A 25,579-nucleotide genomic window follows, 5' to 3' on the forward strand; every position below is an offset into this window, starting at 1 on the left:
TACCACTTTCAAGGAATTATGGATCTGTACTTCCAGGTCCCTTAGCTCTAATACACACCTCAGAGCCTTACTATTCTTTGTCCTTCCACAATGCAGCACCTCATACCTGTCCACATTAAATTTCATCTGTCATTTTTCAGCCCATTTTCCCAGCTGGCTGATCTTGTAACATTACACCATGAAATTTGGTATTTTCTGTACCAATCAGGCCAATTACATTCTCATCCAAATCACTAATATATATGACAAGAGAACCCAACTCCAATCCCTGAGGCAGGCTTCCATGTGATCAATCTACCATGAGGGATCTCATCAAAGACCCTGCTAAAGTACATTTATACAACTGTCAACAATGCTCTCATCAATCCTCTTGGTCACCTCTTCAAAGAATTCAATCAAATTCCTGAGGCATGATTTCCCATGCACAAAGCCCCATTGACTATCCCTAGTCAGTCCATTTCTTCACAAATGTAGGTTGCTCCTATCTCGCGCTTACTCACCACAAGCAAGCAACTGCTTAATCCACAGCAATGAAGCCCACTCCGTGGACACAGCAATGAAACCCAGAGGCTGGCAAATCCTTTGGTTGGAAGCCCATGATCAGCAAGTCCAAAGGTCAAAGTCCTGAGGTCGACAGGTCCTGAAATCAAGAGCTGTGATCGGCGAGATCCGGTGTCAAAACCCACAGATCAGATAAATATTCTGGAGGTTGATGTCCGAGACTGTAGAGACCAGAAGTCAAAACCTGAAGGTGCAGCCATGAGTTGGCCAGTCCAGGGAACCCCCTAGCTTAGCAAGTTCAGAGGACAGAGGCCTGATATTTACTAGTTTGCAAGTTCAGGGCCTAGGCCAAGGACTGGAAGTCAGAGACCTGGAAGCAGCCTGTCCTGGGGTTGGAGGCCTGGCTTTGTGTGTCGGTAGTAGGGACTGGCTTGTTTTGCTTTGTTATTATTTTGATTTGCTGTTGCTTCTGCTTATTGTATGTTGGCAGCATGTTGTTCTGATGAACATTGTGGGCAAGATATGTTAGTACCAGAATGCGTGGCGACACTTGTGGGCTGCTAATGCAAACAATGCAATTCACTGTATATTCTGATGTACAGTACATGTTAATAAACAGATCTAATCTCACAAAATCCCTTCCAGTAACTTTCCCATCATTGATGCAAGGATCACTGGCCTGTACTTTCTTGACTTGTCCCCATGGTGTTTCTTAAATGAATGCACATTAGCTATCCTCACTTTCATTATCTCATTTATGGCTGATGAAAATACAAAATTCTCTACCAAGGCCACAGCTTCCAATAACGACCTATGATGTATCTGGTCAAATCCCAGAGATTTATTCACCTTCACGTATTTCAAGACCTCCAATACCTCATTCCTTGCTATGATGATCTGCTCCAGAATATCACAGTTCCTTCCCCTGAACTCATTAGGTTGCAGATCTTTCGTGGAAGTAAATTCAGACTTGAAGTATTCATTTAAGACTTCAGCAATTTCCTATGGTTTCACATAAAAATCACCACATTTGGAGGGTGGCAAATGTTATTCTTTTGTTCAAGAAGAGGAATAAAGATAACACTGGGAATGACAGACCTGTAGGTCATATTTCAGTGGTAGGGTAATTATTAGAGAAGATTCTTAGAGAACTTAAAGAAGCGTAGTCTAATAGGGATAGTCTACATGACCTCACAAGCCTCATTGAATTGAGGATTTGACAAAGCTTAATGATGAAGGCAGAACAGAGGATGTAGTGTATATGGATTTCATTAAGACGTTTGATAAGGTTCTCCTTGGTAGGCTCATTCAGAAAGCATGGGACCTGGGTTGTGCAGATATAGAATTGGCTTGCACAGAGAAGACAGGGTGATTATAGATGCAGTGTATGCAACCTGTAGGCTAGTGACTAGCTGTATTCAGCAGGGATCCATTCAGGGATCCCTGTTCTTTGTGATTTTTATAATTGAATTGCAAGAGGAAGTGAAAGGATGAGTTGTAAGTTTTCAGATGACACGAAAGTCGGTGGAGTTGTGAATAATATAGGTTGTTCTAGGTTATAACGGGACATTGACATGATGCAGAGCTGGACTGGGAAGTATCAGATGCAGTTCAACTCTGTGAAGTGAATCACTTTACAAGGTCGAATTTGAAGGCAGAATACAGGGTTAATGCAGAATTCTTAGAGTGTTACACCAGAAGGATCTTGGGAGCCATGAAGTTGCCACAGAAGTTGATGGAGTAATTAAGGGGGTGTATAGTCTGTTGGCCTTCACTGTTGGAAAAATGAATTCAAAAGTTGTAAGTTAATACTGCAACTCTATAAAACCCTGGTTGGACCACAGTTAGTTTTCGTTGCCTTGAAAAAGTAAGTGGGACTAATCAGGTCATTTGGGCTCCTTGAGATCAACAGAGCCGTTGGCCTGTGGATTTTGAGGATGAGTTTTGATAAAGTGAGCAGAGCAGTCAGGCCATTTGGTGGGCTTGAAATTATTGGGTAACTATACACTTGTCAGGGCCAATAAAAATTTTAGGTTTAAGTAGAGCGCCATTGTTGGAGTGGGACATTGCTAAAGTAGATGAGCTTTCACCCAAGAGGCTTCAGTGAGGAGAGGCAGAGGCTAATGTAGGTTTCTAGTAAGTTTCCACTTTATTAGTGCCCAACTAATGTAGTGATTAATGCCGTGTTCTTCATGTCAGACGTGGGAGCTTGGGACGACCTCTAGTCTTGCATGAAGTCCATCCAGTTGCAGTTTCTTTTAAACTGTGTTAGGGAACTGGAGTTAAAGCTAGATATCCTTCGTCTCATACAGGAGACTGAGGTGGTGATAGATAAGAGTTACTAGATAAGAGGTAGTCATCTCAAAGTTGCAGAAGGCAGGTAATTGGGTGTCTTTCAGGAGAGGAAAAGAGAATAGACAGTGCTGAGTAACCTGTGGCCATTTCCCCAATAACAGCTGTACCACTTTGGATATTGATGTGGAGGGTGACCTAACAGGAGAAAGCTGCAGAGTCTGTGGCTCAGAAGGGAGGGGGAGGGGAAGGGGAAGGGGAGAGAAGTGTGCAATGGTGGTAGGGGATTCAATACTTAGGGGAGCAGAAGGGAGATTCAGTGAATGTAAAAGAGCCATCCGGATGGTATGGCAGAGTCAGGGATCTCTCATATTGGGGCCACAGCATTCTAAATAGGGAGAATACTCAGCCAGCAGTTGTGCTATGTATTCATACCAGTAACATACGCAGGAAATAGGATCAGATCCTAAAGAATATAGGGAGCTAGGTAGGAAGTTCAAAAGCAGGACCTCAAGAGTACTAACCTCTGGATTGCTGCATATGTCATGTGCCAGTGAGGGCAAGAATATGATGATTTAGCAGAGGAATATATAGTGGCTGAGAAATAGGTGCAGAGGGCAGGGTTTCTGATTTGTGGATCATTGGGATCTGTTCTTGATAAGACATGACCTGCACAAAAACAATGGGTTACACCTGAACTTCAGAGTGGGCTTTAACTAGTTTGGCAGGGGGATGGGAACTGGAGTGATAGGTCAGAGGATGAGCAGTTGGTGTACAGGTAGATACAGCATAGAGAGACTGTGAGAAAGGATAAACAGTTGATAGGGCAAAATTGCTATCAGTGGGATGGGTTGAAATTTATCCATTTTAATGCAAAAAGTATGAAGAACAAGGGTGATGAACTTAAGAGCATTCATCGGCACATGGAACCATGATGTTGTGGCAATTACCAAGACTTGGCTGTTATAAAGGCAGGAATGGCTGTTGGATGTTCCAGAGATAATGCCTCAAAAGAGGTCAGGGAGGTAGATAAAAGAGCTGAGGTGGCATTGCTAATCAGGGGTAGTATCATAGCCACTGAAAGGGAGGACACCGTGGAGGGATTGTCTACTAAGTGTGTGTGAAGTTAGAAATAAAAAGAGATTCATCACTCTATTGGGAGTATTTTATAGACACCCCCACCCCTTGCAAGACAGTGAAGATCAGATCAGAAGCCAGATTTTGGAAAGGTGCAAAAATAACAGGGTTATTGCCATGTGTGACTTGTGCCTAATATTAAAAGGTTTAGAAGAGGCAAAATTTATTAGGTATCTAGGAAAGATTCCTGACTCAATATGTAGACAGGGTGACAAGAGGAGAGGATCTGGCGTTAGGCAATGAACCAGGCCAGATGTCAGATTTCTTGGTGGATGAGCATTTGAGACAGTATCCACAATTCCCGAACCTTTCCATAGCCTTGACAGGGAGAGGTGGTGGTATGGGCAAGCACTTAATTCAGGGAAAGGGAATTATGATGCTTTAATGTAGGGGTTTGGGAGCATAAATTAGGAACGGACATACTCAGGAAAATGCACAATGAAATGTGGGTGTTGATTAGAATACACTTGCATAGGTTCTGGATAGGTTTGTCCTAGTGAGGATAGCTAATGTACATTCATTTAAAGTGGATCATCTTGTCAAGGAGGAGGAAGCTTATTAAGGTATTGAAAGCAAGGCTGAAGAAAGGGGTCTAGAAAATTACAAGATAGTCAAAGAACATTTTGAAATACATTATGATAGACAAGCCTCTGGGACCAGACAGAGTTACAGAGTTACCCCAAATTACTACAGAAAGCAAGGGATGATATTGCTGAGCCTTTGGAGATTATCTTTGCACCTTCATTGGCCACAGTAGTCTCAGATAATTAACCCTCCATATAATTGGAGGGTGGGAGGTGGAGGGTTAAAAGAAAGTCGGGATAACTCCTGAGAATTACAGACCAGTGAGTCTTACCTCAGTGGTGAGCATATTATTGAAGAAGATTCTTAGAAGCAGGACTTCCAAACATTTCAATAAGTAGTCTGATGAGGGATAGTCAGCATGGCTTTGTGAGGAGCAAGTCATGCTTCATGAACCTGACTGAAATCTTTGAGAATGTGATGAAGGCAGTGCAGTGGATGTGGTGGATATGCATTTTAGTACAGTATCTAACAAGGTTCCCTGTGGTAGGTTCATTCAGAAAGTCCAGAGGCATAGGATCCAGGGAAACTTAGATGTGTGGATTCAGAATTGGCTTGCCCAAAGAAGGGAGAGTGTGGCTGCAGATGAACCATATTTTGCCTGGAGATCACTGGCCAATGTGTTTCTACAGGGATCTGTTCTTTTATAAATGACTTGGATGAGGAAGTAGAAGGTGGGTTGGCAAGTCTGCAGGTGACATGAAGGACAGTAAGCTTGTGGATAGTGTAGAAGATTGTCGTAGGTTGCGACTAGACGTTAACAAGATGCAGAACTAGGCTGAGATGTGGCAGGTGGAATTCAATCTGAAAAAGTAATTCATTTTGGAAGATTGAATTTGAAGGCAGAATACAGGGTTATTGGCAGGATTCTTGGCTGTGTGGAAGAACAAAGGGATCTTGAGGTCCACGCCCACAGTTGAGAAGGCATATGGTATATTAGCATTTATTGGGCAGGGAATTGTGCTCAAGAGCTGCAAGGTAATGTTACAGCTCTATAAAACCCTGGTTAGATCCTCCAGTGACTTTTTTTCCAAGACAGAAATGACTAGGATTAGGGGGCACAATTTTAAAATGATTTTTGGGAAGTCAGAGGCAAGATTTTATTTTAGAGATGGTGCCGAGGGTGTGGAATGCCCTGTCACAGGAGGTGATAGAGGCAGATACATTAAGGATATTTAAATAAACGCTTAGAAAAGCACATGGATAACTGAAAAATAGAGGACTATGTAGGAGGAAAGGGTAGGATTGATCTTAAGAGTAGGTTAAAAGGTCAGCACAATATTGTGGATTGAAGGGCCTGATATGTAATATGTTCTGATCTTCAAAAGAATCTCCTCTCTTCCTAATTATTCTTTTGCCCTTTATAAAATATTTTAGGATCCTCCATTGCCTGCCAAAGATATGAAATGGCCCTTTTTGGCTTTCCAATTTCAAGTGTACTATTACATGTTTTATACTTCAAGTGATTTGATTAGTCCTAGCTACACACAATTCCATTCTTGTTACTAAATTCTTAATAACCTTCTTCAAATAAAGTTCCCTAATCTTGATGATCTAACGGAACTCAACTTGGCAGAGTTCCTTTAAGGCACCATCAAAATTATCCTTGTCCCAATTTAGGGCTTCGAAGTCAGGATCAGTCCCATCTTATCTCATAACTATCTTGCTAGTAATAAAATTTTGGCTACTGACCCTAAAGTGTTCTCCCAATGAAATATAAACCACTTGCTCAGTCTCATTTCCTCAGAGAAGGCCCATTCTCTAGTTGGACCATCCACCTTTCATTTCAGAAAACTTTCTTGCACATACTTAAATTCTGCCCCATCTAATTCCTCAGCACTTTAGAGGCCCTAGTCAATAATAAGGAAGCTGAAATGTCAATATTCAGGAAGCTGAAATCAACTATTACAATCCTATCATTCCATTATCCACAATTACCCACATTTGCTCCTCAAATTCCTGCTGACTATTGGATGATCACCCCTTTTTATTGTCAGGTTCTATCCATAGGGCCTCACTGGATGCTCTCCTAGATATCTTTCTAAATACTGCTGTGATGTTCTTTCTCTCTGGTTAATACAACAGGTTTTTCTTTCTTGCCTTCACCCCTGTATCACCAGAGGCAATGGTACCTTGGAACATAGAAGAGGTTTTTGCTAAGCTAGATGTGTTGGTGAATCCTATAACTTAAAAAGAAGCCATTCCCTTTTCTCAGTTCGCCTCCACCGCATCTGTTCTTAGGATGAGGATTTCCATTTTAGAATACATGAGATGTCCTACTTCTTCAAAGAATGGGTTTCCCTTCCTCTCCCATTGACGCTGCCCTCACCCACCTCTTCCATTTCCCAGACATCCACTCGCACCAGATTTTCCCATTGCCATAAAGGGATAAAGCTCCCCTTCTCCTTCTCCTTACCTTGAAGGTAAATTGAAGGGATTAAAGGCAGATAAATCCCCAGGGCCAGATGGTCTGCAACCCAGAGTGCTTAAGGAAGTAGCCCAAGAAATAGTGGATGCATTAGTGATAATTTTTCAAAACTCTTTAGATTCTGGATTAGTTCCTGAGGATTGGAGGGTGGCTAATGTAACCCCACTTTTTAAAAAAAGAGGGAGAGAAAAACCAGGGAATTATAGACCGGTGAGTCTGACATCAGTGGTGGGGAAAATGCTAGAATCGGTTATCAAAGATGTGATAACAGCACATTTGGAAAGAGGTGAAATCATCAAAGTCAGCATGGATTTGTGGAAGGAAAACCATGTCTGACGAATCTTATAGAATTTTTTGAAGATGTAACTAGTAGATAGGGGAGAGCCAGTGGATGTGGTATATTTAGATTTTCAAAAGGTTTTTGACAAGGTCCCACACAGGAGATTAGTGTGCAAACTTAAAGCACACGGTATTGGGGGTATGGTATTGATGTGGATAGAGAATTGGTTGGCAGGCAGAAAGCAAAGAGTGAGAGTAAACGGAACCTTTATAGAATGGCAGGCAGTGACTAGTGGGGTACCGCAAGGCTCAGTGCTGGGACCCCAGTTGTTTACGATATATATTAATGATTTAGACAAGGGAATTAAATGCATCTCCAAGTTTGCGGATGACACGAAGCTGGGCGGCAGTGTTAGCTGTGAGGAGGATGCTAAGAGGATGCAGAGTGACTTGGATAGGTTAGGTGAGTGGGCAAATTCATGGCAGATGCAATTTAATGTGGATAAATGTGAGGTTATCCACTTTGGTTGCAAGAACAGGAAAACAGATTACCTGAACGGTGGCCAATTAGGAAAAGGGGAGATGCAACGAGACCTGGGTGTCATTGTACACCAGTCATTGAAGGTGGGCATGCAGGTATAGCAGGCGGTAAAAAAAGGCAAATGGTATGTTGGCATTCATAGCAAAAGGATTTGAATACAGGAGCAGGGAGGTTCTACTACAGTTGTACAAGGCCTTGGTGAGACTGCACCTAGAGTATTGTGTGCAGTTTTGGTCCCCTAATCTGAGGAAAGACATTCTTGCCATAGAAGGAGTACAAAGGAGGTTCACCAGATTGATTCCTGGGATGGCATGACTTTCATATGAAGAAAGACTGGATCGACTAGGCTTATACTCACTAGAATTTAGAAGACTGAGGGGGGGATCTTATTGAAACGTATAAAATTCTAAAGGGATTGGACAGGCTAGATGCAGGAAGATTGTTTCTGATGTTGGGGAAGTCCAGAACGAGGGGTCACAGTTTAAGGATCAAGGGGAAGCCTTTTAGGACCGAGATGAGGAAAAACTTCTTCACACAGAGAGTAGTGAATCTGTGGAAGTCTCTGCCACAGGAAACAGTTGAGGCTGGTTCATTGGCTATATTTAAGAGGAAGTTAGATATGGCCCTTGTGGCTAAAGGGATTAGGGCGTATGGAGAGAAAGCAGGTACAGGGTTCTGAGTTGGATGATCAGCCATGATCATATTGAATGGCGGTGCAAGCTCGAAGGGCCGAATGGCCTACTCCCGCACCCATTTTCTATGTTTCTACCTAGCACCCCACAAGCCTCTGTACCCATTACATCATCCTGCATAACTTCTGTCATCTTGAATGGATTCTACCACTAAGCACATTGTTCCTCTTCCCCTCCCCCATCACCAGCTTTCTCCCTGCTTTCAGCAGGGAGTGCTCTCTACATGACTCCCTTGTCCACTTGTCTTACCACTGGGTAAGTGCCAGGAGGGAGATCAGTGGAAAGGGGCAAGTGCTACACCTCCTCTCTCACAACCATTCAGGGTCCCAGTCCTTCCAGGCAAAATGACACTTCAGCTCCGAGTCTATCAGTATTATCTACTGTGGTCCTGGTGAGACCTGACACAGATTGGGAATCACTTCGTCAAGCACCCTCACTTCACCCATCACAAAAGGCAAATTTTCCCAGTAGCCATGCATTTTAATTACTCATTCCACTTCCATTCTGACACGTCAGTCCATGACCTCCTCTACTGCCACGATGAGGACTCTCTCAGGTAGGTGAAGTAATACCATCTAGGTAGTCTTGAGCCCAAGGCATGAACATCGACTTCTCTAACTTTCAATAATTTCTCCAACTGCACCCCCTTTCTTTTATTATTCCCTGTTCCGGCTCCCCTCTTACACCTTCTCTTCTGCTCACCTGCCCATCACCACCCTCTAATGGCACTCTTCCTTCCCTTTCTTCTCTGGTCCACTACTCTATCAGATTCCTTCCTTTTCAGCCCTTTACCTCTTCCACCTATCCCTTCCCAGCTTCCCACTTCATTATCCCTCCCTCAGGCAGCTTCTTCCTCACGTGCTTTCACCCATCATCTGGTAGCCTGTGCATCAACACCTTCCCCCCCCCCCCCCACCAGCTTCTTATTCTGACTTCTTGTCCCTTCCCTTCCTTTCCAGTCCCCAAGAAGGGTCTCCACCCAAAATGTCATCTGTTTATTCCTCTTCATAGATGCTGCCTAACCTGTTGAGCTCCTTTGGCGTTTTGTGTGTGTTGTTCTGATTTCCAGCATCTGTAGAATCTCATGTTTACTCAATGTACATCTTTATTTTTGGTTTGTAAAAAAAAGTTGAATAAGTTTGATTTTTGGAATGAGGAAACAAACTCCGGCATCATTTCTGTTTTGTAACTAGATTTAGAAAGAACATTTCAGGTTTATCCTTTTGAAATTGCACCATTTACAACACTCAGGTTGCATGATTTACTTCCCGTGTCCCTTAGCTCATAGATGGAGTCAAGACATTTATTGCTGGCAGTTCAGACAATTCTGCTGTGATCCAAACAAGTTTGATCTTGAAGAGTATGACTCCAAATCAAAGCTAACCCAGTACATTGAACCAATTTTAGTACCTTCACTATTCTTTTTTTAAACTATTTTATTTTCGTAATTTATAGCAATTTTGTCTTTACACTGTACTGCTGCTGCAAAACAACGAATTTCACATCACACAAGTCATGAATAATAAATCTGATTCTAATATTCCAGACAAAATCAGCTGACATTATCAAGGATAATTGGTTTGTACAGTATAACATCACAACATTTAATGGAGGACAAAGGCATTATATAGTGATTAGACCATCATGCAAAACTCTGGAAGAAAAATGACATTTTACCTATCATAAGGCTTATCATATGGTCTTTCATAAGGCCTATCATAAAACCTTTCATACGGCCTTTCGTATGGTCTATCGTAAGGCCTCCTCATAGATTGTTCATAGTGCATCTCACGGAACAATTGTTCCTTCTCTCGATGTATTCGCTCCTGTTCTCGTCTCCTCTCCTGTATGGAATAATATACATCATTGTGAAAAAACAAATACTTAACTTGCAAGTAGCTTATTAAGCCAACCAGCATGCCAATCTCATTGTTGGCAGCTGACTTTTGTTACTCACTCAATTGTTATACGTGATCAAATCACGTCTTGTATGGAGTCTCCGAAGTTTTAGAAATATGTGTAGATGAGTACTTTTCAAAAGCTTATTCACATTATTGAAACCCCTTTACCAATAGCTTTTCCTTGAAAGTGCTCATATTTAAGAGTTCCCAAAGGCAACTGATACCACCAGATTCTTCACACAAGCAATTACATTCAACTGAGGCAGGAGTATGACAAGCAAACTGTTATACTGCCTACACCAGTTATTCGCATTAATGAAATTATAGTGAGTAACAATGGCCATAAAAACAGGGAATGTGCAAGAATCAAACCCATTGATTCTGTCCATTTATATTAGACAAGAAACGGTATTGGATAGACTGTTGAGTCTGAAGGCTGAGAAGTCCCCGGGACCTGATGGCCTGCATCCCAGGGTACTTAAAGAGGTGGCTCTAGAAATCGTGGATGCATTGGTAATAATTTTCCAATGTTCTATAGATTCAGGAACAGTTCCTGCTGATTGGAGGGTGGCTAATGTTGTCCCACTTTTCAAGAAAGGAGGGAAGAGAGAAAACAGGGAATTATAGACCGGTTAGCCTGACGTCAGTGGTGGGAAAGATGCTGGAGTCAATTATAAAAGAGGTAATTACGACACATTTGGATAGCAGTAGAAGGATCAGTCCGAGTCAGCATGGATTTATGAAGGGAAAATCATGCTTGACTAATCTTCTGGAGTTTTTTGAGGATGTAACTATGAAAATGGACAAGGGAGAGCCAGTGGATGTAATGTATCTGGACTTCAGAAAGCTTTTGACAAAGTCCCACATAGGAGATCAGTGGGCAAAATTAGGGCACATGGTATTGGGGGCAGAGTACTGACATGGATTGAAAATTGGCTGGCTGACAGGAAACAAAGAGTAGTGATTAACGGGTCCCTTTCGGAATGGCAGGCTGTGCCAGTGGGGTACCGCAAGGTTCGGTGCTGGGACTGCAGCTGTTTACAATATACATTAATGATTTAGATGAAGGGATTAAAAGTAACATTAGCAAATTTGCCGATGACACAAAGCTGGGTGGCAGTGTGAAATGTCAGGAGGACGTTATGAGAATGCAGGGGGACTTGGACAGGTTGGGTGAGTGGGCAAATGTATGGCAGATGCAGTTTAATGTGGATAAATGTGAGGTTATCCACTTTGGTGGCAAGAACAGGAAGGCAGATTACTATCTAAATGGAGTCAAGTTAGGAAAAGGGGAAGTACAACGAGATCTAGGTGTTCTTGTACATCAGTCAATGAAAGCAAGCATGCAGGTACAGCAGGCAGTGAAGAAAGCTAATGGCATGCTGGCTTTTATAACAAGAGGAATTGAGTATAGGAGTAAAGAGGTCCTTCTGCAGCTGTACAGGGCACTGGTGAGACCTCACCTGCAGTTTTGGTCTCCAAATTTGAGGAAGGACATTCTTGCTATTGAGGGACTGCAGCGTAGATTCACAAGGTTAATTCACGGAATGGCGGGACTGTCATATGTTGAAAGATTGGAGCGACTGGGCTTGTATACACTGGAATTTAGAAGGATGAGAGGGGATCTGATTGAAACATGTTAGATTATTAAGGGATTGGACACAATGGAGGCAGGAAGCATGTTCCCGCTGATGGGTGAGTCCAGAACTAGAGGCCACAGTTTAAGAACAAGGGATAGGCCATTTAGAACAGAGATGCGGAAAAACTTTTTCACCCAGAGAGTGGTGGATATGTGGCATGCTCTGCCCCAGAAGGCAGTGGAGGCCAAGTCTCTGGATGCATTCAAGAGAGAGTTAGATAGAGCTCTTATAGATAGTGGGGTCAAGGGATATGGGGAAAGGGCAGGAATGGGGTACTGATTGTGGATGATCAGCGATGATCACAGTGAATGGCGGTGCTGGCTAGAAGGGCCAAATGGCCTACTCCTGCACCTACTGTCTATTGTCCTAAAAAGCCGACATCAGTTAGCTCAGCATATCTGCATGATTCAACTACAGTGCAGTTCTTAAAATGAATATTTTACCAAATACTTTAACATTTTTATTAAAAGGATACTGAAGTAAACCATAATTTTATACCTTTAATACTGAAGTAAACCATGATTTTTTTTAAAAGTCATGACTATAGCTAAAGTACTTGCTAGGGGGCATCCATAATAATTCTGAAGTTTCCTCAAATTGACCATGCAAAGAGTGTGAGAAACCTCTCAACTGAAGTCACCTTGGATGGTTATTATTATTTATTTTGGAAACCAATCACAATTACCTATTTTTCCCCCGACTCAGCAAATAGTCTAAGCTAGAATCAAACTATGATCTTATTGGTTACATGGATTCCCTAATAACTCAATATAAACAATGAGCTCAGCAAGTCCAACTCTTTCTTCCTCAAGGTTAATTTGCCCAATATAATACAAGGGAAAAAGTGTAGGAAAGCCTCCTCTGACCCTTTCCCAACCAATTAATGTGACCATGGCTGATCTACTCATTCAACTCTTCCTATGTGCCACATCCTCATGGACCTCCATTCCCTGATCTCACAAAAAAAACCTCCTCTAAATAAATTTAATGATCTAGTCTCCAGCACTCGCTGGAGTAGGGAATCCTTGATTTTCATTATAAATGTCTATACATTTTCGTTATAAAAGATCAACCTTGAAAATGTGCTCCTTTGTTTTCATTAGCACTTAAGTCTCTAACACCTCAGCACTCATTCTTCTGAGCTCAAAGAATACAAGCACAAACTGATCAGTTTCTCCTGACAAGATGATCTTCTCATTTCAGGAATTAGTCTAGTTAACTATTCAGGACTGCCTAAGATGTTACTAAATCCTTTCTTAATAGGGGAATCGAAACTGTGTCACTACTCTCAGTGTAGCATCACTAACACTTTGTACAACTTTAATAAAAAATTTTCCATTTCTAAACTCTTAAGTCATTTGCAATAAAGACCCATGTTCTATTTGTTTTCTTAACTTGTTGCTCTTGAACATTGTGATTCATAGAACACCTAAATCCCCCGTACTTCACTCATTTCCAGTCTCTATTTGATAATAATCTGATTTCTCACCAAGTTAATGACCTAACACTTTCCCAAATTAAACTTAATTTGCTAAATTTTCACATATCCACTAAATCAATTATCAATTGAATTACAACATCTTCATCACAATGTGCATTTCTGTTAATTTTTTAGTATTGCCAATAAATGTGAATACTGCCCACTTTTCCAGGTCATTAATATAAATAGTAAATTTTAAGAGCTAAGAACTGAACCTTGTGGGTAGCCCGCAAGTTACCATACAACTGTCATTACGTTTAACATAAATGTGTAATTTCTAGATAGCCTTCCAATGTAGGCACTACTGTAGTCTCTTGGGTACAATTTTGTATCTTATATATTTCTCAATTTATTTGTCAACCAGAAATCTGCAGGTATGATGCTCTGCAAATCAAAAATGCGGCATCTTCCTTCCTTGGCTATTTCAGTCCTTGGGTAATTGAGTAATTGTGTAATTCTTCAAAATATTGAGGAACAGTAATATACTATAATGAAGGTAGCATTTGGGGCATAGAACCTAAGAACAGAGAAGGTATGGGACAATTTTGTAAAAAATTGTTCAGATCTGCATATGGTACTCTAGCCTTAACCTAAAATGCAGAAGAAGTTCACCAGGATTTGATTAGGGTAGACTATTTCAGTTTGTTTTCCTTAGAGCAGGGGGACCTGACCAAGGTGTACAGAATCATGAGGAACAGAGGCAGGTTACACAGTAATGGGTTTTTCATCCAGGGGATTGGCTGGAATCAAGATTGTTAGCAGCTATAGCTTCTTTCCGTGCTGTAAGACTTTGACCAACTGCCTAGATTTTTAACTTACTTCTTCTATAAGTAACCTCTCTCTTTCCAGTGCTTCTCGCTCCAGTCTCTCTCGTTCGAGTCGCATCCTCTCAATTTGCAAGCGGCTTCGTTCCCTCTCCAGCATTTCTCTACCTTCACGTTCCCGTCGGCTTTCTCGCTCCCATATATCTCGCTCTCTGCAGGAGAGAAAAGCACTGGATTTTCATGGAATCTCACAAAACAAGGTCACTTGTTCCATCAATTCTGTGTCAGATATAGTATTTTGACCCACTTGACTGCATTCCCCTTTAGGTATCCAAATTTCTTCTTTAACAGCAGATATCCAGTTCATTAGAAGTTGGGCAATACATTCTTGATCATATAATTCTCATCACTATGCAATATGTTTTTGAACCTTCTCTTCAGCAGAACCAATTCACATTCTTTGACCTGCTCTAGCCTTCAGTTCCATTTCATCATTATTCAACACTCCTAAACATTTACTGTATTTCATGCTTTCAAATAAAGGATCAACTTGCATTCAAACATTCTTCCAGATCCTCTTTCCATTTTCCTTTAATTCACTCCTCAACCAATCTCACCATTTGCTTCTGATCTTCCCATCTTGACCACAATTAATTCTCAGAAGCCTTTACCTCCCTACGTTGAAGAGTTGAGCTTTTGAAGCTGCACTCCTATTCTGGCCTCTTTATATCCATGTCCATTTCTTTGGCCATGAGTCTTCATCACTCAAAATGGGCTCCATAATCAAAATAACTCCAGGAGACCAATTGTTTTAGCCTATTCTTTCCGTACATACAGTAATGTTTAATGTTCTTCCCCCTCCCCCGCCCCCCCCAAGTTTCATCCCTTACATTCAGATCATTCTAATACTATCTAACTTTTTTGTTTCCTGGCCTTTTCTCCATCTCATTCTCAGCATGGATATCCAATCTACACTCCAGAGCAACCTGGTCCGCTTCCACTTCTCTTTAGTGGAAAAAAAAGCTGCAATGAACAACATCAGTGTTGGTGGGTGCAGGTGAGGAAAGAGAGAATGGGGAAGGGAGAAATTGATCTTACTGAAATATCTTCCTCCTCCCACCACAGATGTTGCTTGCCCCATGACTTCCTCTAGTTGTCTTTTATTGTTCCAGATCACAGCATCCACTGGTCTCTTACATCACCACTATTCTCCTCTTGGCTGAAACAGCTCTCACATTGACTGATTGCTCCTTGATTCTATCACTTTCTCAAAATGAAAGCCGTAACTGCAGCAACTCATATGGGTTTAACTCTGTAGGAGACATGGATCACAGTATTTCAGTTCTACTTAGGCTCCATAATGTACCTTTTTATTCTAGTATCTGTGCCATCTTTGGCTTTTACAGTGAGTTAGAAAATTATCACCATCTTCAAATTTCCTTTTACAGTTTAGGGAAGGGTCCAGTATTCTCTGCACAGCTGGTGACTCACAAAGACAGCTTGACTAAGCCTCGCCTCTTCCCCAAGCCACTTCTTATTATTCTATTTTCAGTAATATCAATTCTAGTAATAGCAAATTCCTACAGTGCTTCCAATACACCTTTGCTTTTTCTTCGTCATTGCAGGACCTATGACTACTTAATTTTTTTTTACAGTTGTAGTGAACTACATATACCTGTCTGGACACGCCCCTCTGCTGACTGCTCCTGTGACTCCTCCCAGACCCCTGTATAAAGGCGGTTGGAGGCACTGCTCCTCCCTCAGTCTCCAGGATGTTGTTTGGTGGTCTCTTGCTGCTAATCGTGGTCTCTTGCAGCTAATAAAAGCCTACTGTTCGACTCCCGTCTCCAAGAGTTATTGATGGTGCATCAACAGTTGACTTGTACTTTAAAACCAGGAACAAATTACCTTTGTCCTTAATTTCCAGACACAAGCTTTGAACATTAACCACATTCTTAATGCCTCCAAAGTGATGAATTCAACTTCCTTACAAACAAGAGAAAATCTGCAGATGCTGGAAATCCAAGTAACACACACAAAATGCTGGGGGAGCTCAGCAGGCCATGCAGCATCTATAGAAAAAAGTACAGTTGACATTTCAAGCCTAAATGTCAACTGTACTTTTCCATTAGATGCTGCCTGGCCTGCTGAGTTCCTCCAGCATTTTGTGTGTGTTGCTCAAATCCAACTTCCTTTCTTCTTTCTGTATTTACCCTTCCAGTTCCACCGTCAACTTCATATTAGAACATTACACTTTCAGCCCATGATGTTGTACCAACCTTTTAACCTACTCTAAGATCAATCTAACCTACCCTTCCTAAATAGTAATCCAGTTTTCTATCATCCATGTGCCACCACGGAGTTTCTTAGATGCCGCTAATGTATATGCCTCTACAACAACCCTTAGCAGAGAATTCCATGCACGCTCTGGACTCTAAAGAACTTGGCTCTGACATCTCCCATACTTTCCTCCAAACACCTTAAAATTAGCAATTTCTGTCCTGGGGAGAAGGTCTCTCATCTTTGTCTCTTATCATCTTATAGCCAAATGAATAAAATGTATTTGTATCCCAATGCATAAAACAAACTTCATTTATGTCCTAGTCTATTGGATTTGCTAGTGTGCTGCATTTTCAAGTATCACTCCAAGTGGGAGGCATTATGTTGAATGGGTAGTGTAATCTTTTACAATGCAGATTGAAGTTTCATACTCCAGGGTTCTTAAAAGCTTGTTCTCATGATTTGATTTCTTCTTTTAGCAACAGAGCCACACCACTCCTCTGTCTATCTGCTTGATGTTTTCATACAATGTATTTCCTTGGATTTTAAGCTCCCAGCTATTATTACCTCCTTTTAGCCACAGCTCAGTGATGCCCACAATGGCATACCTGCCAATTTCTAATAGCATTACAAGATCATTTACCGTAATCCATATATTGAGTGAATTCAATATAACATTTACAGTCCTGTATTCATCAGCCTTTTTGATTTTGCCCCCATACTACACTAACTCATCCCACTGTCTGTGATTTTGCCCTAGTATCTGACTGTCCTTGTGCACAACCTGTTTCTACTTATACATCAATACTCCATACTCTGGTTCCCATACCCTTGCTTAATTAGTTTAAACCTCCCCAACAAATCTAGCAAACCTCCCAGCAAAATATTGGTGAGGTGTAACCCATCCTTTTTGTTCAGGGTATACCTTTCCCAGTAGAGATAAAGTCTCTAAGAATCCTCTCCAATAACTTCACCACCACTGAAGTAAGATTCACTGATCTATAATTTGCAGGATTATCCCTCCTCCCTTTTTGAACAAAAGAATAATCTACGATACCCTCTAATCATCTGATACACTCCTGTGGACAGAGAGGATGCAAAGATCATTACCAAGGGGGCAGCAATCTTCTCCCTCGCTTCCCTCGGTATATATCCTCGGGTATATCCCACCTGGCCCCAGGGACTTATCCATCCTAATCTTTTCCAAAGGTTCCAGCATATCCTCTTTCTTAACATCAATACACTGTCCTCATAATCACCAAGGCCCCTCTTGCTGCTGAACACTTAAGCAAAAGTATTCATTAAGGACGTCCCCTACCTCCAGGCATGTTTCCTCTTCTCTCCCTAAATTGTGGTCACAATCTCCCAAATGCCCTCCCACAGAGATGACACCAGCTCAGCACACCTACTGCCTTGCACCAAATCCAAAATAGCCTCTACTCTAGTGTACATATTGAGCCTGGAATCCTTTCTGGACCTACCAAAAAATTCCGCCCCATCTAAACATTTTGCGCTAAGGAGGTGACAATCCATATCAGGAAAGAAGACCCGCGTGAACAACCCTGTTATTTTTCAATTTCTTGCAATACCTTTCCATGTGTGCAGAAATACAATTAGCCACATAAATTGAGAAACATGAAAGAACAATGTCTCAAACTCTTTTCAGGTAAAGCCATCAGTTCCTCCAACCTAATCAACAGTATTCATTGCTCACTGTGGTCTTCTCTATACTGTGTAAAACAGTCTGAGTGATGTACTTGTGGACCAGCTTTCATCCTGCCACTAATTCTCCACCTTATCCCTGCATGGACCTCTTTTCTCTTCTTCCCACATGACTGCAAAGTTCTTAAACTTTGAAGGAAAAGCTTCTCTTTGCAGTTTGAAACACTGCTCAACAATTCTTGACAATTAGCATTTCCAGTGCTCACTCCACCTTCATCTAGCAGTTGCTGCAAGTCCTCCTTTTGCTCATCCATCTTTTTTTTAAACTTGCATTATCTCTTTTGCTTTTAATCTTATTATAGAGTTGTCCCTTCTATCACCCACTTTCTGCATGACAATACTTGACTACCTCTAGCTCCTCCCAATTTTAGTTAAGGGCCATCAACACATCTCCAGGAACCTACTGCCAGTGTCATCATATCTTTTGCTTTCTAGTCAATTAACTGAAACCTATATTCTCCAATGATTTATTAGTTAGAAGAAACAAGTTTGCTTGCCCTACCAAAATCTTTAATGAACATTTCTCCCCTATCTTTCACTCACAGGAAACCAATCCCATAGTTCCAGCATCTACAGAATCGCATCAACAGACAATGTTTTGGGCCGAGTCCATTCATCAAATGTCTTGATGTACAATCTCAACCCAAAATGCTGACTGCTGATTAATTTCCATAGATGCTGCCTGATCTACTCAGTTTCTCCAGCATTTTGTATGTGTTGCTCTGGATTTCCAGCATCTGCAGGATCTCATGCCCATATTTCCCGGGTTGGCCTCGCAAGGACACTTCAGAATCTGAAAAATTACCCAGCAATCTTATTGCAGATGCACATAAAGTTTGATCTTCTGTGGCTGAACTAACATTTTTAAAGGGAAATTATAACAACAGCTTTCAGCTATGGCATTATTTGGCATTATTCAGGAGAATGAAGGAGTTTCTCTCTCGATTTCCTAGAGCAAAATCTGAGACTCCTCAATGACCAGTTATAATATGTAGGAATCCCAATTGAAAGTCAACTCTTTGGATTTTATTTAGAAGATATTGAAATCCTAGTTTAGAACAAGCTTTTAAGAGCACCGGAGTACTAAACTTGGATCTGCAGGGTAAAAGTTGCCACTACCCATTCAACATAATGCCTCTCACTTGGAGTGATACTTGAGAATAGAGCGTGCTGACTAATTCAATACAGTAGGGCACAAATGAAGTTTGTTTTATGCATTGCTATACAAATAAATTTTATTCATTTGGCTACATCCATCTTGCACTATTCAGTTCCCTCATTCTTTCTGTTTACATCAGGCTCAATTGTGCCAAGTATCCCAAGTATAACAAAGACAATGCTCTTGCGCAGACGGTAAAACAAACAAGCTCCTTTGCAATCCAAACAGGTTTATATTGCAGAAGTAGTAAACTTACATTATGTATAGATTAGAAGGGTTTAAGTACACAAAGATAGTTTTATTTTAAAGCAAGGTTACTTACACACATATTTATCACAACTTGAGATGGAAATATGCCTCCTATTTGAAATTGTGAAGGCGGCCATCTGGCTCCTTGTACTGCTGTGTTCTTCCACACATGGCTGCCACCTTACCTCAGAACTAACCCCATGACCCTCAATGCCGAAATAAAGCATTTCAAATAGCAGTGATTGCCTAATTTTGGTTGACATATACAAGTCCTGCACTTTAAGCTAGCTGACGTTGCCACTTGCCTTACCCTGAAGCCCGTTCTTTACTAGAGTGGGCCAAGCTTAAGCACCACTCAAGAAACCAGCTGCCTTTCAGTCAAATTCCATCCTAAGAATTGTTTGAGCCATGCAAGTACAAATAGTCAGCCTTCCTTATCCGTGGTGGATTGGTTCCGAGACACCCACGGATACCAAAGATTGCGGATGCTTCAAGTCCCTTATTTAACCTGAATCAGTGTGATTGTCTTTAGGACCCAGTGGAACCACGGACTTTATTTAACATGTTCAGAGCGGTGGACATTAGGACCCGGCACAGCTCTGAATCCGCAGTGTTTCTGTTCACGAAAATAATCACAATCCTGAATGAAAATAAAGTGGAAGTAATAAAGCGATCGGAAAGAGGTGAAATGCCATTAGTTATTGGAAAAGTGTTAGGCTACAGTCGGTCAATGATCAGAATAATTTTAATGGAGCATGTGAAAGGCCCTGCCCCAATGAAAGCTACAATTATTACTAAGCAACGCAGTGGTTGAATTATTGAAATACCTATGTTTCTTAAGTGTTTTATATGCATAGAAAGGTAAAATATGTACTATATACTAAGAAAAACGTTTGACTAACTGACGCTAAATAATACCGGATGTACCTGTTCTGACTTCAAATCCAACTTAAAGATGGACTCAGGAATGGAACTCATTCATACCCCCGGGACTGCCTGTACTTTTAAGTCATTTCTAGATTACTTATAATACCTAATACAATGTAAATGCTATGTAAATTGTTGTTATACTGTATTGTTTAGGGAATAATGACAAGAAAAATTAGTCTGTACATGCTCAAACAATGAGTGCTGGAGAAAGAACTTCCGGGTCTTCCTGATCCGGTTGGTTGAATCCACGCATGCGGAATCCGTGGATAAGGAAGGCCGACTGTATGCCTTGTAGATTGAATGTCTGTGGCATTCACAACCATACTAAAAGATTTCAAAGACAGTTTACAACCCAAAAGGACTAAAACAATTCAAAAGCCTAAAACACAATATGAAACTTGTAGTTAACTTTTCTGCAGCATCCCTCCCTCCCACCTTGAAATGAATGGTCGCAATGAACTTCCAGTAAGTTACTTTTCAGAAGTAGTGCTGGAAAATCTCTGGAAGTCAGCACTCCCCAAAGTTCAGCTGCCATAAAAAGAGCAATCAACTGAGCCAAAGTTCACAACTTTCATCTTTACTCACGAATCCCCAACTTGCATACAGATCTATGGGTGACAGCCAACAACTCCCAATAAAAGCATCAATGTTTTAATTAGTTATGGCTAAATCCCCATTTGAGACCTAGTCATTTCTCGTGGAAAGGTCCACATGTTGTCTTCTGAATTTCTATATGTCCTTTGTAATGGTAGACCAGAATTTAATTATTTTGCCTGGACCCCTACAATTCCATTTTGTTTTTTATTTAATGTAACTTTAATAGATTAAAACTATCCTTTTGTTATAATATTTTAGTAACTTTACTACAACCCCTTAATAGCCTACCTCACTTGGCTTCCATTTGAAAACCGGGGATAGCTGACCAGAAGACTATCAAGAAATTTTAGTTCAAATTCTATATTCTTGCAATCCTTGCAAATAGTAACGTTTCATGATTTTAACATTAACATCATGATTGTCTGCACATTCTACGTCAACTTCTGTATGCAACAGAGGATGCTTTGTTCCAGTACAATGCATTATGTTTTTGCAGAATTCAGTCTGCTGAGAATGAATGGTTAAGAGACAGGATATAAAATAAAGGTTGAGAGAACACAAGAAACAGAAAAGCCGACCAATAGGAATACAAGTAGTAATAATAGGGAATAGGAGAAATTCTGGAAAATTGTAGGCACAAGGAGAGAGGTACTGAGGAAATTGCTGGAGCTGTGAGCTGATGTCTCCAGGTCCATCCCAGAGTCCCCAAAACAGCTCGTGAAATATTGATGCAATGGCTACCATGTGTTTTAATTTTCAAAATCTGGGAAGGCTACAATCGATTTAAAAAGAACAAATTTAAACATTTATCCAAAAAAAGGGAGACAGGAAACCACAAGCCAGTTTACTCCACATCTTCATCACCAAAATGCTGAAGGATATATAAGGCAGAAAGAAACACTCAAGATCACACAAAGCCAAAATATTTTTATAAAAAGGAAATGTTTGAATGATGACAGCCCTTTGAAGCTGTGACTTGCTGTGGATTGAAGGTGAATCGGGATTATGAAACTTTTCAGGAGGCAATTGATAAGGTACTGCAACAAACATTATTGTAACATTTTACATTTACAAACAAGGCACACTAGTGGCTATATTTCATTAGGAGTTTCAGGAGATCTGGTATGTTACTAAAGGCCCCCCATCAAGGTCATCTTCAAAAGGCAATGCCTCCAGAAGGCACCATCCATTATGAAACACCCTTATCAAGATATGACCTCTTCTCATTACTACAATCAACAAGGGGGTAGAGGAGCCTGAGGATGTAGTCAATATTTCAGAAACACCTTCTTCCCCTCCACCACATTTTTATAAATACTTACTGTGATTCAGTCTTTTTTTGTTATGCACGATACTGTGCCACAAACCAACAAACTTCACAGCATATGTCAATAATAATAAAACCTGATTCTAATACCTAGAAAAAGCATGTGGATTTACTGCACAAGCTAGGCTTGTTGAAGAGCAAGAGATAACATGAGTGAAACCAATCCCCTAGTGAACGTGCTGAGAATGTCTCCCCACTGCACTTGACTCATGTGGAGATGGTCTCCTCTTGCACCCAACCACACCTCTCAAGTGGAAAAAGTGTCTCTGCACTCTTGTACTCATGTAGGAGGTTAGGTCAAGCTCAAAGTCCTGCTCAATCTTATTTTGATGTGCTCATGTACTGTGAGAAAAGTCAGAGTAAGGAACGTAGTTTAAAAATACAGAGCTATCCATTTAAGACAAGATGAAATAATAATTTTCTCTGAGGGTCTGAAGTCTTTGAAACTTTTGCTTTCACTAGGAGAAAGATCAGCTTTGAATAGGAAGGGGTAGATGGGTAGCTGAGATGCAAGGGAGGTAAAAAAGAAGGGGATCATGAGTTGGATTACAATTACATTAGCAAAGAAAACCTACGGGGCTGAATGGGCTACACGTATGACAAATAGCAGCACTTCTTTCAGCTGCACAGACAAGATGCTGGGAATTCAGTAGGTCAGGCACATATCTATGGAGGTAAATGAATAGCTAATGCTTTGGGTCGAGGCCCTTCATCAGGATACATGAAGAACTAATGAAAGGTTTTGGCTTGAAGTGTCACCTGATCAGTTCACTTCAGAGATGCTCCCTGTCCGACTAAACTTTGCAAAGATGATCTATATCATATATAGATGGATATAAAAATCATAAACAGCTTATTTCACAGTTCCATATTTTATGGAAGGCTTTTAAAAATTTATCTGAATACAGCAATTGTACTGACCTGAATCTCTCCATTTCCCAAAAGTCTCTCCTGTGGTCCCAATGTCGTTCTCGTTCACGTCCTCGCTCACGTTCTCTCATTGCTATAAGTTTATCAAAGGACATAAAATCTCTTCCTCTATCTCTGTTCTGAAGTCTCCTCTGACGACTTCTGGACCTAGACTGTTTATACACCCACCCCAAGAAAAACAGACATTAGAACACTGATCTAAGGCATCAAGATGCACAAAACTAGTATTATCACACAATTGGTTTTGATTAATGTGGTTAGGAAAATGCATTTCTCTAACTTGGAGCCTATGATCCAGTTCATGGTAAGTGAACAACATGTCATATATAACAAGACTCCACGTTTGCAATTCAATGAAATTTTGGACTGTGTACTTCAAGCTATTCACAGTACTATAATACTTATGAGGGGAATAATGAAATTGCACAGGAAAATCAAACAAACAATAATCTAATCACCTGAAATATAGTGATGAAGAAAGCTCATGCCAAACTCATGCACAAATCAAAAACGCCAAAGAGAAGCATTTTAGAAGATCCAAAGGAAACAATCACTTTCCAGTCACTTCTCCTCACCACTAATTAAAGGAATATGGGAAAAATAAAATCAGCTTGGGTAAGATAGTGTAAAAATGGACGCCTGATGGTCGCACTGACTCAATAGGCCGAAAGGTCATACAGTTCCTCTCCATAACTGTATGGCTATTGGTAGACATGATGCCAGCTATCCCTGTTCTAATTAATTCCTTTCTGTTACCCTCTCTAATCCACTATATTTCACAAAACAAAAATTCAATCTCTGAAAACTAAGACAAAATTAGCAATAGTGATAACCTGTGTCCTCTGCTTCCAATGACACACCAAGGTCTGCTCAATTGCAATGATTACTGAGAGCAGACAAAGCTGCATGCATTGTTTTTCAGGGGTCAACATGTGTGTTCAGTACTATCAGCACCTCTTAAAAGGCAGGTACAATGACTGACAGTTTTCTCTAAAGTCACCTTTAGCTGAGATAGGAAGAACACTACAAAGATAAGGCAGTGGCCTCAGACTTTGACACTGTACTAGTGGACTTGGTGGAGGCAATGGAAACAAGTGACGAGAAAGGCCCTGTAGAAAAATTGACTGAATAACCCGCTCAAGGTGGGTTCAGTAAAAACAACCTGGCTCCAAGTGTCATTATAGCTTTGGTATAAGCATAGACAAAGATGAATTAAAATGGTGAGACATGAGTTTCCAGTTTCACCCTCCATAAAATAAGCATGAATTGCTGCCTATGGGGTGTAAATTCCAAATTCTAGCACATAATTTTCAATGGTAAATTAATCTAATCTGCATGTCCTAGGATATGCAAACTTCCCATAAATAGCACCAGAGCTCAAGACCATATTTGGATCACTGGAGCTGTTTTGGTGGCACAACTAGTAGAGCCACTGTCTCACATCATATTGCATATGAAGTAATGTTTGGTCAGAGGTACTGCCTTTGAGGAAATTTTAAACCAAGCATTCCACATTTCTTCTGAGGTGAATCTGAAAGAACCCATATTACTATCCCAATTTTTCCCAGCTCATATTTGAATGCTATTTGTGGTTATGAAGCTTGCAGATTTGCTGCCACATTTCCTACCTTCCAACACCAACTGTCCAGGGGCCTCAGAGGAAACCCAGTTACAGAGATAATGTGCAGGCATGTGGCTGGTTAAATTAGGCAGAGGCAAATACCACAAGAAAAGGCAGAGTTCACTTAACCTGGCCTTTTGAAATTAAAAGTGCTGCGTTTGTTAGTTACAAAGTATGTTTATTTCTTAATGAGAAAGTCAATTAGAAGCATCCCACCCTACACTTCACATTTCAATTCCAAAGAATTGTTCAACATAATGCTCATTTTCCAATGAGAAGGAACTGCAATGACTGGAAAGCTAATGTACTTTTCACTCTCTTCAAACTGCAATTATTTGAGTTTAGCTAAAGCAAATGCAGACATGGAATTCTTATGTTCATCAAGAACCTACCCTCCTCCTCTCTCGACTTCTTTCTGAATCTCGATATCCTAGAAAGAAACAAAAATGTTATATATCTAACAAAACCTCAGCTACTGTTGTTCCTATTTCTCATGAAACAGGATGGTTATTGTTATGCACATTATA

The 25,579-nt window shown here is 40.7% G+C and overlaps 1 protein-coding gene across 12 annotated transcripts in view; it reads right to left on the reverse strand.

The window, feature by feature from the left end:
* Positions 1–25,579, reverse strand: part of LOC132406296 (scaffold attachment factor B2-like) — an 89,607-nt gene that overhangs the window by 29,098 nt on the left and 34,930 nt on the right. For all 12 annotated transcript variants that reach the window (XM_059991748.1, XM_059991753.1, XM_059991752.1 and 9 more), the window contains 4 exons: positions 25,445–25,482; positions 23,423–23,583; positions 14,293–14,449; positions 10,130–10,296 (listed from right to left, as the gene is read on the reverse strand). In XM_059991748.1, the coding sequence (XP_059847731.1) occupies positions 10,130–10,296; positions 14,293–14,449; positions 23,423–23,583; positions 25,445–25,482 (523 nt within the window). The remainder of the gene's footprint in view (positions 1–10,129; positions 10,297–14,292; positions 14,450–23,422; positions 23,584–25,444; positions 25,483–25,579) is intronic.

Source organism: Hypanus sabinus, chromosome 16, assembly GCF_030144855.1.
Source record: "Hypanus sabinus isolate sHypSab1 chromosome 16, sHypSab1.hap1, whole genome shotgun sequence".
NCBI lineage: Eukaryota > Metazoa > Chordata > Chondrichthyes > Myliobatiformes > Dasyatidae > Hypanus > Hypanus sabinus.